This window comes from Cebidichthys violaceus, unplaced genomic scaffold (genome assembly GCF_023349555.1).
Source record: "Cebidichthys violaceus isolate CVI_PGR_0920_01 unplaced genomic scaffold, fCebVio1.0.p SCAF_466, whole genome shotgun sequence".
In the NCBI taxonomy this organism is placed as follows: domain Eukaryota; kingdom Metazoa; phylum Chordata; class Actinopteri; order Perciformes; family Stichaeidae; genus Cebidichthys; species Cebidichthys violaceus.
The window spans coordinates 1-15,000 of record NW_027176668.1 but is presented as its reverse complement, the minus strand read 5'-3'; the positions used below and the strand labels follow the sequence as shown (position 1 = coordinate 15,000).

The 15,000-nt window shown below is 43.5% G+C and overlaps 1 protein-coding gene across 1 annotated transcript in view; it reads left to right on the top strand.

The window, feature by feature from the left end:
* The window catches only part of LOC137886891 (supervillin-like), a 30,849-nt gene extending 15,895 nt beyond the window's left edge, over positions 1 to 14,954 (top strand). The window contains exons 13-29 of the mRNA XM_068729560.1: positions 2,225 to 2,284; positions 4,192 to 4,257; positions 4,665 to 4,721; positions 5,617 to 5,782; positions 6,601 to 6,684; positions 6,848 to 6,874; positions 7,439 to 7,525; positions 8,642 to 8,813; positions 8,909 to 9,081; positions 9,564 to 9,719; positions 11,640 to 11,776; positions 12,337 to 12,484; positions 12,583 to 12,728; positions 12,943 to 13,118; positions 13,822 to 13,972; positions 14,049 to 14,328; positions 14,673 to 14,954. Coding sequence (XP_068585661.1) covers positions 2,225 to 2,284; positions 4,192 to 4,257; positions 4,665 to 4,721; positions 5,617 to 5,782; positions 6,601 to 6,684; positions 6,848 to 6,874; positions 7,439 to 7,525; positions 8,642 to 8,813; positions 8,909 to 9,081; positions 9,564 to 9,719; positions 11,640 to 11,776; positions 12,337 to 12,484; positions 12,583 to 12,728; positions 12,943 to 13,118; positions 13,822 to 13,972; positions 14,049 to 14,328; positions 14,673 to 14,704 — 2,118 coding nt within the window. The 3' untranslated portion in view covers positions 14,705 to 14,954. The remainder of the gene's footprint in view (positions 1 to 2,224; positions 2,285 to 4,191; positions 4,258 to 4,664; positions 4,722 to 5,616; positions 5,783 to 6,600; positions 6,685 to 6,847; positions 6,875 to 7,438; positions 7,526 to 8,641; positions 8,814 to 8,908; positions 9,082 to 9,563; positions 9,720 to 11,639; positions 11,777 to 12,336; positions 12,485 to 12,582; positions 12,729 to 12,942; positions 13,119 to 13,821; positions 13,973 to 14,048; positions 14,329 to 14,672) is intronic.
* The last annotated feature ends 46 nt before the right edge of the window (positions 14,955 to 15,000 follow it).

Genomic DNA, 15,000 nt, shown 5'->3' with positions numbered 1-15,000 from the left:
GAGAGGTTGTGTATTGTCCATGTCTTGTGTCCTTTCATCACTTTGTCTCTTTCCTCTGTTCTGTCTCACACACAGCCGTTGCATGTTTGTTTGTGCTTGGACTGTATCAAGAGTCAGCATGTGTCTGCATGTGTCCGTCATGGCAGTAGAGCAGATTATTTCATGGTGCATGCCGGAAGTGTATGGCTGCCGATATAATGAAATCATCTAATTACATTGAAATGTATTTTTTACTTTGTGCATGCATGATGCATGGTGAATAAATAAGAAAAATAGGAAACGCTTTATATTAAGGTCCCTATAATTAACGTTTAGTTAATAAGTATTAAGGACATTATGAAATGCTTATTAACATTTTGTTTATAAGACTATTAATGTTAACAATGGCAACATAAACATGTGTGCTGTTAGATTATAAGAGATTTATAAGCACTTATAACAAACTTGTACACAGTTTGTAGACTGCTTAAGAACGTTAATATCAGCCTATAATGGGTATATTAACTAAATATAATGTGTTAATAATGCTTTTATAAACTATTATCAGAAACTCATATTGTTGTTAAACCCTTACTAGGCTCTTTTGTTTTATAAATATTAATATATACTTTATTATGCACTTATAAACAGTTATCTGAGCAGCTTTTAGCAGCTACCGGATCCAAAGCAAGAACTTCAACTAAACGTTATTTAGTTGAGGTTGTGTATTGTCTGCGTATTTGAGAATGTCCATTATTCATGTAACTTAATTTACAGTAAAACATCTCTGTCACTGGCGTTTCATTTAAATTATAATTCTAGAAGGTTTTAACCGCTCATTAAAAACAAATAAAACTAAATTGGATTTTAAAATTTGACTTTCGTCATAAATTATTTGTACACACAAGGATAATGAAATTAAAATTTGTTAAAATAATGTTATTTCATGATTTGCAGCCATAGACCTCCCTACAGAGCAGTTTAATTTGTCTCTAGATCATCTTGTGTATTTGTTACAGTTGTTCTATCACAGTACATTCAAATTCATTTGAAGGCCTAATTTTGCCCAAATTACACACATTGAGATATTTTTACTCAAAATTCATGACTTTGTGTAGACTTTAAAAAACAGCTGACAGTAATGACTCTGTATTTCAACCTTTCCTTCTTCTCTTTGTCTCTGTTTGCATGTCCTTTATTAATTAAAGAAATAAACCTCGTTTCATCCTCTGCATGTTGAGTGCGTGTCTCTGTGTTGGCATCCTCTTGTTTGTTTTTGAAGGGAGGGTTGAGGCGGGACGCCACCTCTCTGTTTAGACGCATTGAAACCGTCACCGTCCGCTCCAGCCTCTGCTTTTCTTTCCAGCTGCTTATCAGGGTTTGTTCAGCTTGGCTGCACATATTCAGATTTTGTATGTAGCTCCTTAACCCTCTGAAACCCGAGCAGTTTTGTGGCGTTTTTCTGCTCCCGTCACATTTTACTGCAATATAAAAGTCCTGCACCTCTACGGAAACCGTACAGTCATGGCTAGAAGTAGAGGGAATTCAAAAGTATCTTAGATGCAGTACAACAGTTATAATGCCATAAATTATAAAATATTAAAAACCCAAGTTGAAATCACTGGAATCTATACATCCATCATTTTTCCAAGTGTCCACAAATGTTACCAATGTTGGAAAGAAAAAAATGGAGGCTCTACATGTTGTTTATATATTGAACGAGTTACAACTTCTACTCACTACCTCTCCCCTCTGCTCCGTGTTCAGAAGCTGCCAGTTGAGTTGAATTTCACAGAATTTTTGTCACATAATTGTTTCTCAGGCAAATCAATCAAGATGAGAGGCGCAGAATTTAGTCTTTTGTCCAGAATGTTTGTTAAAGCAAATGGTTTGTTTGGGGCCAGGTTTTAAATGGGACATGTAGAATACAATGTTTTTTTTGGGGGGTTTTTGGAATCAAGCGTCACACATGATGTGTTCAACTACTGTCGGAAAGATGAAAATCTGATGATGATGGCGTTTTTTACAGCTTCTGGCTGTGATAAACTGTGTTGGATTGGCGATTGTTTAAAGAAAACATTCTTTTCAATCCCGCCGGCGGGTTTTGGGGTTCAGAGGGCAGTTCTTAAAGTCCAAGAGGTGTTTCAAAGGACTGTTAGGGAGTCGGTCGCGTGATTCTCCGGGACAACAGAGTCCTTTCAGCAAACATGTCCCTCCCTTGTCTCCTGTGGCCGCTTGTTTGTAGGACGACGAAGCGCTGATGATGATGATGATCGATGATTTCGCCGTGTCCGACGAACTATGGGTAAGGCCCCTGTGTGAGCCCCAAATCTCTCACACACACACACACACACACACACACACACTGCGGTGGTATTTATCAAGTGCACTTCAATTGGGTTAGTGATCAAAACTCAACTGTATCTCCTGGCTGCTAACACACTCTCTTGATAAATCCACCCTGAGTGTAACACACATCAGCTGTGTGTGTGTGTGTGTGTGTGTGTGTGTGTGTGTGTGTGTGTGTGTGTGTGTGTGTGTGTGTGTGCGCGCGCACACATGTGGTGGTGTTGGTAGTGGTGCTGTGTTTGGGTGTTTCCCTTAAAATCATGGTGACGGTGTTCTCCGATTCATCACACCTTCTGCTCGTTGGGTGTCAGAATTATGTCAAAGATGTCTCTCACACACTGTGGACATGCAGTCTGTGTCTAAAGTGGACTTGTCTCTAATCGTCATAACTTTTCCAGAGATAATTTGTTGCTAATGTGAGCTGTGTATGACGGCCAGAGTAGGACTGTAATCCTTTCCCCGTTCCAAACCCTCAAAAGGCCAGACCTGTTGGCTGCATGCCAGCTGCTCAGGGCTGAAGCTGACACTCGGGTCGTGTCCTCCTAGTAATCCTGTGAATGCAGGCGTTTAATGACGCAAAGAAGAGTTGATTTTCCTATAACTCAAATATTATGCATGAGGGATTTTTTGTGTGCGTTTGTTGTCTTATGGTAATATCACACAATACACAAACCTCTATCTATCTATATCTATATCTATATCTATCTATCTATCCATCTATCTATCTATCTATCTATATATATATATATATATATATATATACACACACACACACACACACACACCAGCCCACATGTGTAAAGACAATGTATAATAATAATCATAATAATAATTATACAAACGTAAAATAGCAAACAAATATATGAATGTATTTAAAAAAAGCAAATAGATAAGATAACACAAAGGCCATAGCACAAATAAAATGCAATATAATTATCAAATTCCAGTTTCCTTAGTTGGCGTCTATAATGTTTGTAGTTGTCTTTTGTTTTTAATATGTCATATATTCTGTATAAGGTATAATTGATATAGATATTACTTATGGAAAATGTGCATTTCAATATGTATCCAACATTTCAAAAGGCACATCACGTTGCAGACTTATTAGTCATATTTGAGATGGCATGATGGATTTTTTTTTAAGGCTGATTATCATGTTCAAGCAGACTCAATTTCTCAAGAGGAAAAAATACAAACATTTAAGCTGGTCTAATCAATACTTTATATGAACAATGGATCAAATGACGTGATGTATTACGTGACAGATGTGTTTTCAACCAGCGCTACGGTTTCCCTCTGATAGACCAACTATGCTGGACTGAAACAACAGCGACTAGCTGGTGATCATAGTGGAGCATTTAGCAGCTTAGAACTGTTTTTAATAATTCAATTTAATAAGTTTAAAGTAAAAGGAATCTTGTATTGTCTACCATAATTACACACCCGGCATATGGAGTATAACGAAACCATTAAGAGGGGCATTACAGTTTAGATTAAATGTAACTAAACAGTGACATGAATGAAAAAAGTGTGATTTGTGTTCTTGTATTTTGTTCAGTGAGTTGGTATTGCATTGTCATACATTTTAGGGACTTGTGGGAAATGAGATTGAGGTATCTTGACTTTTAGTTCCTAGCCTGGGTAAAGCTCCAAGAACACTGCATCCCAGAATGCATTGCCCATCTCTTTCTAACCCCACACCGCTTGCTTATTACACGGTGCTCCTGTTATAAATGTGTGGTCTCCGAGCTCAAGCCGAGACAACTCTGATGTCATCACTGTGACATCACCGGAGGTTTTTAGAATCTTTGGAACGCCCCTTTGTAAATGCTGCGTCCTCTCTCCATGGCTGTGTCTCTATAGGAGACTTTCTGTCCTCCTCCCGAGCCTCCTCCCCGCTCTCCGTCCCCCGATGAGTCGGCCAGCCAGGTAGGAAGCCGCATCAGCTCTTGCTGCACGCAATGCTCGCCCTCCGCTTTGCTTCCCCTAACTAAGCCCTGACTACGCGTCTTCCCTGAAACAGAGAGTGAGGCTTTGCAGAAAAGGTCTTCAGCCATAAGTGTGTGGTCTTTTTTTTTTTTTTTTTTTTTTTGCTCCCTCAGCTGCAACTGTACATTATGCTCACAGTCCTTTCACAGCCACCCTGCTCCTCCACACCTCTAACACATCCCCTTCCCGAAGCTTTGGCACTTTTGCCCGCGGAGTCAGCATGGTGGCCACAGGTGGCGTCCGGCGCTTGTGCAGAGCTTGGACATTTTCTACTATCTCTTCATCCTCCATTCTCTAAACCCCTCATCCTTTACTTTCCTCATCCCCCACGCCTCTGCTTTGTGAAGACCATCAGATCTCCCAGACCCACGCGGGTGGACGAGAGACACCCCTGGAGAAGGAAGGTGACCCCTGTCAATGCCGTGTGAAGTGCTCTCGCAACATAAATCAGTGTTTAGACCAAATGGGTTAAGTTGTAATCAACCACTAAAGGACGCTGACTGCTATTGTTCTTTGTCTTCACTTTGTTCACTAACATTTCTTTTATTTGAACTTTGACAAGTGACACAAAAACATTTCTAAAGAAGACGGGGATTAAGGTGCTTCCTGTGTATTAATCTCCCCCAATGGTGTCCTCGGTGTCCTCGGCTGCTGTCTGTCTGTGAATGTGGCCTGCTGTTAAAGGAATTCATCCACATTCAAACACTTTATCACAACAAACCAATGGCAACGTGAGATGGTTCCATTGTTGGTGTATTATATATTTTTTTTACGGTGATAGCCATGGCCGTAATGTCTTCAGGTCGTCCGTCCGTCTGTCCCTCGGTCCGTCCATTGTGAACGGGATATTTCTTTCAATTTGGTGGACCTGATTAAATTTTGGTGGTCAACAGTCAAGACCTCACAAAATATGCTTTTAGGCCATAACGCAAGAATTCATATTCTAATTATGACAAAGGGACGACATTTTGGATGGACGTGGATGTAAACTGCAGCATGACTGGTTGGCTGAGACACGCGACCAAAAGGCGGTCATTCTAGTTTCCTTTCGCTGTAGCGTAGCGTAGCAACATACTTCCAAGGATGTACTCCTTCTGTCCAAGTCCCAAGTGCCCCAGTCATTCCAGGAAGAATCTAACACAAAGCACTGTTGTGGATACCGACTCCCAAAATGCTTCCCGGAATGCATGGGACACCACAAACTGAAGCGTCAGTACCCTGAGGTGGATTAGTCCTTTAACTTTCGGTCCATCGGGAGTCTTTTTATTGTAACTGACGGTGTCTTCTCTCCCTTCTCAGAGACTAGCTGAGGCGGAGATGGAGTGCCAGGGGATCGAGGCTCAGATGTCCATCCAGGAGAGGAAACGGCTGATCGTAGCCCAAGAGGAGGCCTGGAAGACGAAAGGCCACGGAGCCGCCAACGACTCCACCCAGTTCACTGTGGCCGCACGCATGGTGAAGAAAGGTAAGAGGGGAAACTGAACACACACACATCCTCTACGGTCCTTCTCCGTCTCTCTCAGGGGCGTATGCACACATGCCCGTCTGCACTCGGAGAGTGTCGTCGGCAGTTCAGAGTCTGCTTTCTGCCCCTGCAAAGACCCCGTCCCAGTTATCAGCGGGGGGGAGTAAACGCTGTCCATGAAAAATGAACCCGACTCTGTATAGACCATATCATAGTCAACGTTAATATTCCAAGCACAAGCAGGAAGTAGACAGGAAGTAACAGGCTGTGTTTTAGTCATTCACCTCTAGTCGATTTTGACAAATTGTCGTTCAAACAATCCAAAAAGTTGCAAACATAAAGTCGAGAGAAACAAACTTTTAAAAAAAACTAGCAACTTCAGTCCACATATGACATTATACCATCATGCAACAGTGGTCAACTGGCACGCTGACCGATTAGCCCGCTAGCTCAGCTAGCCCCATCAGTCACGTGTCCCTCAACTTGCAGGTCGTAGCGGTCCTCTTACATCACGACGCAGCGCCTCGTAATGTTCAGTAAATGAAAGCTCCTACATTTAATAATGATTAGAATACAGGGGTCCATCCCACCGATGTTTAGCTGTGTTTACTCCTCTACGTTAGTCAGCACTGAGCAGTGCTAGCGTCTTCAAGTACGACCTGTTCTTTGGTGTACATCGAACCAATGTTCTAGTGACATCGCAATCTTTGTCTCGTAAAATCAAACCACCACAAATATCAGATTTTCTTTTACAAACTGTACTTGTACCAGGTAACCATATCATCGGATGTTCATACTTGTCTGTCTTCATACAACAGGGTTGGCTTCCCCGTCAGCCCTCCAGTCTCCTCTGTCCTCCAAACCCAAGACCAGCAGCCTTGCCATCTCCAAACCTCAAGAAGGTCAGTTTGACTCCAAACACACCGTGCAAAACCAACTGTCCACTCAGTTAAGTAGCTGAAGTGTTGACTTGAACTTAGATGGACATATTCTGAGCTGACAAATGCACAGTGTTAAAAATGATTCTGGGTCGCATCTTATTTGTCTTTGCTTCTCTTTCACAAGACATGGAGGAGATGTCTGATATCAAAGGTCTATTCCTTTTTTATTTTTTTATTTCGATGTTGCACCGAATGCAATGTTCATCATCATCATCATCACCAGAACCACAAAAAATCACCACTTCTATTAGGTTATCAAAGCCTAATAGGACATGGACCATTGGATAATGTTACCATCCACATGCATGAGTGCAGAAAGGGTTCATATTCAGTGGCTGTTTGTTGTTGTTAAAATGCTTGTGACGGCCAATAAATGTGTTCAGATAACGTCATAGTGACTGTGTGCAACTTTTCATTCATGCTCAGTCATTGTTCCAAATCGGCGACACTGAACAACAGAAGCTCAGACTTCCTGCCTGTTTAGAGATACAGTTGGATCTGTGCTACAATCAGAGTCAATTTATGGCTCTAACAGCTGTGTGTGTGTGTGTGTGTGTGTGTGTGTGTGTGTGTGTGTGTGTGTGTGTGTGTGTGTGTGTGTGTGTGTGTGTGTGTGTGTGTGTGTGTGTGTGTGTGTGTGTGTGTGTGTGTGTGTGTGTGTGTGTGTGTGTGTGTGCGTGCGTGCGTGCGTGCGTGCGTGCGTGCGCGCGCGCAGAGATCAAGGCCGTGCCAGATCTGAACCTGGAGTCTGACATGAAGCTGGATAAACTGGAGTCGTTCCTCGGCAAGCTCAACAGCAAAGGTCAGTCTCGTTTGTGTCGCTGTCTCCATGTTCACCACTCCTCTGCTCACTCACTGAGAACATTTTTTTTTCCCACGTTACAACATGCAATCGATTATAGATTATCTCCTGATGGATATCAGTTGTGTAACCGAGACCAAACTTAATGAGTTAAGCGTGGTTTTCACCAGGTCTGCCTTGATTCAAGGCAGACCTGGTTAATGGAAGGCTGCAGTAGCACAAGATTAGATATGTGCAAAGAGTACAAAATAATAATCTATTACATGATTAACTAATATATTTATATTATTGTGTACTTTTTTTATTTTGATGCTTTGGCAACATTGTTCTTTTGAAACGTTCATGCCAATAAAGCCGCATTGAATTAAATGCACTGTAATAAAATGATCTCTTAAGTATCATCACAGTGAATCGGCTAAATAAACCGTGAAACAATGTGAACCACTTTTATTGTTGTTGATATCGTTCTCATCTGAAATCTAGTCATGTCTATAAAATCGATTTTTACCCTCGAAGTGTAAGAACAACTTTTCTACAACCACAACAAACCTTAACTATTTCTATTTTCATGGAGGAATGAATATTTAGCATAACACATTAGCCTGTAAGCACATACAGTAGGGGTTAAAGAACAATAAGCAAAATAAGGTCAAAAAATACTTTAAAATATATATTTTAAGAAAAAACAAATGCAACAAAGAGCAGATCATGTATCGTTTTACAGCACAGCCAAATTAAAATAGTTTGTGTTAATAAACAATCAATAACAACTAATATTTACTGCTTTGTGTGTTTGTAGGTCATTTCAGTTGTGTGCAGAAAATGACAAATTAAGACAAAATTAGTAAAAAAAATAGTTTCACAAAATGCGGTTTGATATAATGAGAACATGGAGGATTTGTGTATAGAAGTACAACCTTTACTACATTACTATAAAGTTTTTCTCACAAATCAAAGTGACAATTTTAGTTTTGAATTCATCCATCAATAAATAAATGAGCACATCTTCCATTAGCAATACATTAGCTCGGTGATGCTTGCACGGGCTTTGGCGAATCGTCTGTAGTAGTAACGTATAACATGATCCTGACCCGGCCTCATCTTGTCCCCCCTCAGTGTCTGGACTGCCAGAAGCAACCATCACAGTCACGCAGAAGAAGGTGAAGGAGGTGATGACCCTCGAAGACGAAACTTTTTCCAAGTTCTACCGCCAAGCGGAGGAGCTCCCCGCCACCACCAACAAGGTGGAGATGGACTTCGACGCCATCTTCGGCCCCCAGGTGCCAAAGTAAGCTCCCGCCCGCTGGAGGTCGTTTTTTGAAGTAAGGAACCCGACATCATTGTGAGCCTCTCTTACTCTTCTCCCTCTGACACCCTCCCCAGGCTGACCTCGGAGATGGAGCAGCACAAGCGGGCGGTGCGCCCGGCGCGTAACGTCCAGTCGTCTAGGAACCCTCTGAAGATGCTGGCTGCCAGGCAGGACATCAGACACGAGTACACGGAGCAGAGGCTCAACATCGGCCTGCTGGAGAGCAAGAGGATGAAGGCTGAGAAGAGTGAGTGAGGGTGGACGAGGGTCTGGGGAAATGCACGAGACCAAAACCACGCATGTGACAGGCTCCTTATTTTTTCTAAATTTGCACAATGAAACCCTCAATATCAGTTTTGAAGCGAATGACCTACATCGGGGACTGGAGTCAGTTTCCTGTTATTGTGCAGGGCTGTCCTCAAAAGCTGGACGAGGTCTGTAGCTGTTTTTGAGAGTAACATTAGATAAGCCACAAAGTCAATGGCATGCCAACTCCCATAACTTCCTCCATCACCTCCTCTGACAGCAATAAAAAATACACTTAAAGTGTCTCTGGAGTGTTCTATATCTGTTACAGTCGTATAGAGACTGGGTTAGTCTGGCATGAAAAAGGTCATTTACTCTCCAGCCGTTGTCTCGTCTGTATAAAGGACAGTAAATGAAACGACTTTGAACGTATTCTTCCGCCTCACGTCCCCTCACTGTGTGTCTCTGTTGTGCTCACTGCAGTGAACAAGAACTCCGGTTTCTCCGACGTGGCTCTGGCCGGTCTGGCCAGCAACGAGAACTTCAGCAACGTCAACCTGCGCAGCGTCAACATCTCCGAGCAGATGTCCAACAACAGCGCCGTGCCTTACAAGAAACTCATGCTGTTACAGGTCAAAGGTCAGTGGAGTGAGCAGGTGGCTCAGTCCATACACAGACAGATGCACCTGCACCCACAACGGGCTCTATTTTTAGTTTACTGCTCAATAATTCCAGTGATGACTCAGAAAAACATGTTGTGGAAAGTTCAGACTCTATTAAATGCAGTTGTAATGGGCACTCACTGAAATCCCCTGGGGTTATAATACCAGTTGCCATCTTGCCCACATTTTCACAGGCCTGTCTTTTCATAAATGTATAACCAATAGTATTTAGTAAAGCCGTTCCCAACAGTGGTTCCTTCCCAACAGTGGTTCCTTCCCAACAGTGGTTCCCAACAGGTCTACATCCAAGTTCACATTTTAGGCTAACTTAACTCCCCTTTAGTTTCATTTCCTTCCATTCTGTGAAGAAGCAGTGCTAACCTCTGTGCTGCCTGTTTCAATATTACTTCACAAAATGAAAACAAAGTAATAAGAAGAATTGCAATAACGACTGCGTAAATTTGCCATCAATGGGCTAGGTGTACCTGAAAGTTGCATGTCATAGGACCTGCTACTCAAGTGACATCTTGTGCATTGCCGTTACCAGAGCAGCACCACTAGCGTTAGCTTGGCTAATGAACATAACAGCACTGTTCAGAATTTGGAGTTCAAATTCAACATACTTCAAAATTAAATTGGAATAACTGTTTTTTTTTTGCTAGCGACTCAGACCCAGAATGCAGAATGCACCCTACTGAATGTGTGGACGCTAGCCCACCACCAGTTGAGAACCAGGGACCAATGGTATAACTAATAGAGTGGTGTAGGATTAAGTCCCTTAACCCAGAAATGAGTGAGCAAGTTCCGGTTCCCTCGTCTCATAGTAAGTGGGTTTGTTAAATGGGTTTTGGTTAAATGCCTGAAATAAGGTTTAAGCTTAAGATATACGGTTTGTTCTACGATAAAGAATACGTCAGTAAATACCCCTCTCATACATTTTGATGCTTTTTTGCGACTGTGGTGTGTGTTTTACTTCTGCCAATTGCATTTACACTATCATAATTATTAAGATTATCCTGTAGAGCAAATGCTTACGTATCTCGTTACCAAGGAGATTTTTGGAGGTTATCATAGAGATATCTCCATCTTCTGTTGAAAGCACAACCCGTACAAAAGTCAAATTGAGGGCAACCTCTTTAAATGGACATGCTTGAGGATGCAACATGTTTACTGAACCAACGAGCCAGACGAGCAGAAAGGGATCCAAAATATCTGCCTACATTTTCCTGATCTTTTTAAATGCGAGGCGGCAGCGACCAGCGATTCCATCCGGCTGTTTAAGAGGATAGAAAAACAAATGGCTGCTGTCTCGCACAAAGCTTTTGGAGGATGCTGCTTCGAGAGCGTCCTTTCCAGAGGATATCTAAAATAGGAGTTGGGTCTATTTCGGTGTCTTTGCACCTCCTCCTCACGTCTGCCGGTGACAGCTGTGGCTTTAAATCACCCCCCCCAGGTCACCTCACACTATCCTGGGCTGATCCGCTCCTTAAAACGCCGCTGTCTGTAATCCAGAGCAAGTGTATGGGGGGCGGGGGAGGACCCGCTTTGTTAGAAGACTAGCCGTCCTGACCTGTCTGTTGAGAGTGGTCCTTTTTAGATCACCTGAAGAGCCAATGGGATCATGAGTCACTGAGGCCCCTAAAAAACCCTTAGAGTTTATAATAAACAACATTTATGATTTAATGTAGTTAACAAACCGTCCTGGCTACAGCTGGAAAGAGAATTCATAGAGGTGGGTACTTGACAAGGCAGATACACGTCCATACATGTACAGGGCCAAATGTCGACACCCCCAATATGATAATCCAGGCATGCTTATTCAGAGCTGTCACTGATAAGCCACCTGTCCTGTGTGTCGTTGTCTCGTCCCCCGTCCCCCCTGCCCATGTAACACCAGGCCGACGGCACGTCCAGACCAGGCTGGTGGAGCCCAGAGCGTCCTCCCTGAACAGCGGCGACTGCTTCCTACTCGTCACGCCTCACCTCTGCTTCATCTGGACCGGGGAGTTCGCCAACGTCATCGAGAAGAACAAGGCGAGTTCCGGCTCTTGAGCGCTGCCAAATGACAGGAAGCTAGCTCGGATAGACGCGAGTTTCGTTCAGATGGACACTGGTGGAGTGAGGGTGGGGGGGTTATGTGCGGCGGGCTTAACGTGCAGGATTTGAACACCCAGCGCTGGGAGGAAGCAACAGTGGCGCAGCAGCAGCAGCAGCAGCAGCAGAAGAAGTGTGTGTGTGTGTGTGTGTGTGTGTGTGTGTGTGTGTGTGTGTGTGTGTGTGTGTGTGTGTGTGTGTGTGTGTGTGTGTGTGTGTGTGTGTGTGTGTGTGTGTGTGTTGCAGGAAACAGACTCAAAACAAGGCTATTGTTCATAGACTGCTCTGCTGACCTGTGATTGGCTGAACAGAGCGCTGACCTCATTTGTTATAAGGGGTCGTTTGAGTTTAGGTCATTAAAGTCTTCCTGAGTAGTGAACTTGAACTCAAATTGATATTAAAAAGGTTTATTAAAAAGCAAAGAACCTCTGTGTTTTTGGAATCAACCAAACTCATCCGCATTAATGTAATACCAGTTGTTCTTTTTTGTTTTTTTTCAGGCTTCAGAGTTAGCAAACTTCATCCAGAGAAAGAGAGACTTGGGTTGCCGAGCCAACTACGTCCAGGACATCGAGGAGGGCGTTGGCACGCACAGTCACGCTGCCAAGGACTTCTGGAAGATTCTGGGGGGGCAGTCGAGTTACCAGTGTAAGGATTCTTATCTGGCGTAATGAACCCAACCTCGAGGAAAACGGTCCCCAGAGCACCGGAACTCAAGTCGACGCCTTGTCTTTTTCTTCTTGCAGCTGCAGGAACACCAGATGAAGACGAGCTGTACGAGGGGGCCATTGTGGAGACGAACTGCATCTACCGCCTGATGGACGACAAACTGGTCCCAGATGACGATTTTTGGGCCAAAGTGCCTCGCTGTTCCCTGCTCAACCCTAAGGAGGTCAGATCACCTGCCTGGAGTCTAAATGCATGTTGACTGGGTTAAACTGTAAATCAGTCGGGGATCTAAAGGCCTCAGTGTAGGATTGGGTTGTACTTTGGCGCCACCCAATGGTGATTTAACAACACAATACACTGTGGGAGATGGCTAAGACTGCTGCTACTGTTGGATTGGAAAAATAAAGAACACTATCTCTGTCTGTGTTTCTGCGCAGGTTTTGGTGTTTGACTTTGGCAGCGAGATGTACATATGGCACGGAAAGGAAGTGACGCTGGCACAGAGGAAGGTGGCCTTCCAGCTGGCAAAGCACCTGTGGAACGGCACCTTCGACTACACAAACTGTGACATCAACCCGCTCGACCCGGGGGAGTGCAACCCTCTCATACCCAAGTACGAAAACATATACTTTTTACATATACATTGCCTGTGGCTGAGCAGATTTCACCAACACTAAAAGGGTAGTTTGGATCTCTTGATGTGGGGTTGTATGAGATACTACTCCATAGTCAGTGTTTTATCTACTGTAGATGGAGTTTGGACCAACAGACAGGAGTACCAGCATGGAAGCAAACCAATGTACTACTGTAGCAAAACGCATTTTAGATTCTTAAAAAAATCAATATCAGTTTAAGTGTTCTAAACTATATTTAGAATATTTTCACTGCTTTACCTTGCCGTCAGACAGCGCTTTGCACCAGGGAACTGGAGCAGTGACATCCATCTTTCTACACTCCTTTTGACAAAAACAGTAATTGTACCTCACAGAACACAGGAGGTGCTGGTCTACCGCTGCCTGCATCGGTTAGTTTGTGTTATTGAGTGATTTTGGTGATGCGGAACTAACCCTTTTAAAATACTGAAGTCATACAACAACACAAACTAACTAACAGATCCAGGAAGCGGTAGACCAGCTGCTACTGTGTTCTGCGAGGTGAAATTACTGTTTTTGTCAAAGGAGCATTGTGGCTTGAAGAGAGCATAGATGGATAGAAGTCACAGCTTCAGTACAAGTGAATGACACAGCTACTGCTACAACAGTGTATAGAGAACCTTTGACTGAAGCACTGACGGACTGCATCCTCTTCCCCCAAAGGAAAGGTCAGGGCCGACCTGACTGGGCCGTGTTCGGCAGGCTGACTCAGCACAACGAAACCACCCTGTTCAAAGAAAAGTTCCTGGACTGGAGCGACTCCAGGAAAACACCGAGCCCCGCCAAAAACAACGACCACATCGCCGATCAGAAGGTATCAAAAAGTACTTCAGGATCTGTAAAGGAGTATGAAATGCTTCCCTTTATTTCCATCCATCTTTTGACCCCAGGAGCAGTCCACCTCCGATCACCCCCGTGCGTACGACGCCTCCCTGATGCTGCCCATCCATCAGGCGCCCGTCTGCACCAGACTGGACGGGTTCAACGTGGGGCGGGGCTACGGCCTGGTGGAGGCCGAGGATTGGCGCAGCTACGAGATCAGCACGCTGGAGGTGGAGGTGTGGCACATCCTGGAGTTCGACTACAGCCGCCTGCCGCGCCAGAGCATCGGCCAGTTTCACGAGGGCGACACGTACGTGATGAAGTGGAAGTACATGGTCAGCGCTGCGGGTCAGTGTCTTCTACTTTCACTTTTACACACACACACACACACACACACACACACACACACACACACACACCTGAGGATCTTGGGTTCCATTTCAGTAGTTAATAGTATTACAATTTAAATTATTTAATTTAAGTGCTTCTTAATTAACTCAAGTCGGGTACTTTCAACCCATCTGTAACTTCTGTAATGTTCAGACTGACTTCACTGATGAGATCATTTGCTTTAGAAACACTATATGATCCTAGTTTTTTGTTCCAGCTGCTCATCATGTCCTTCTTATTATTGCACAGAATCTTATGTTCGAGCAAATGTATCAAGGAGTGAAAGTTCTTTGGTTTCCCAGTTGAAAACAGGAATCCTTCCTCTGGCCCTTGATGTTGGCCGAACTTCCAGGAGGACACGAATCATGCGAATTAGGAGAAGTTGAGAATTAATTAAATTTGCTCTTGTATCGTCCTTATTAAGATGATTTAAGTCTATATGAAATAAAAACTTCTGTCTGAAATGTTTTGGTGCACTGACAGAACAGAACGACTTTTAAATCAGCTGCTTTTAGTCTCTGAATCCTGGAAACCCGTCAGGATGATTTATTTGTCTACTTTGTGTCGCTACTCTGGTTTCTGGTCTCTTTTTCTAAATGATGCTGTCTTGTAAGCCTGTTCGGACATTTT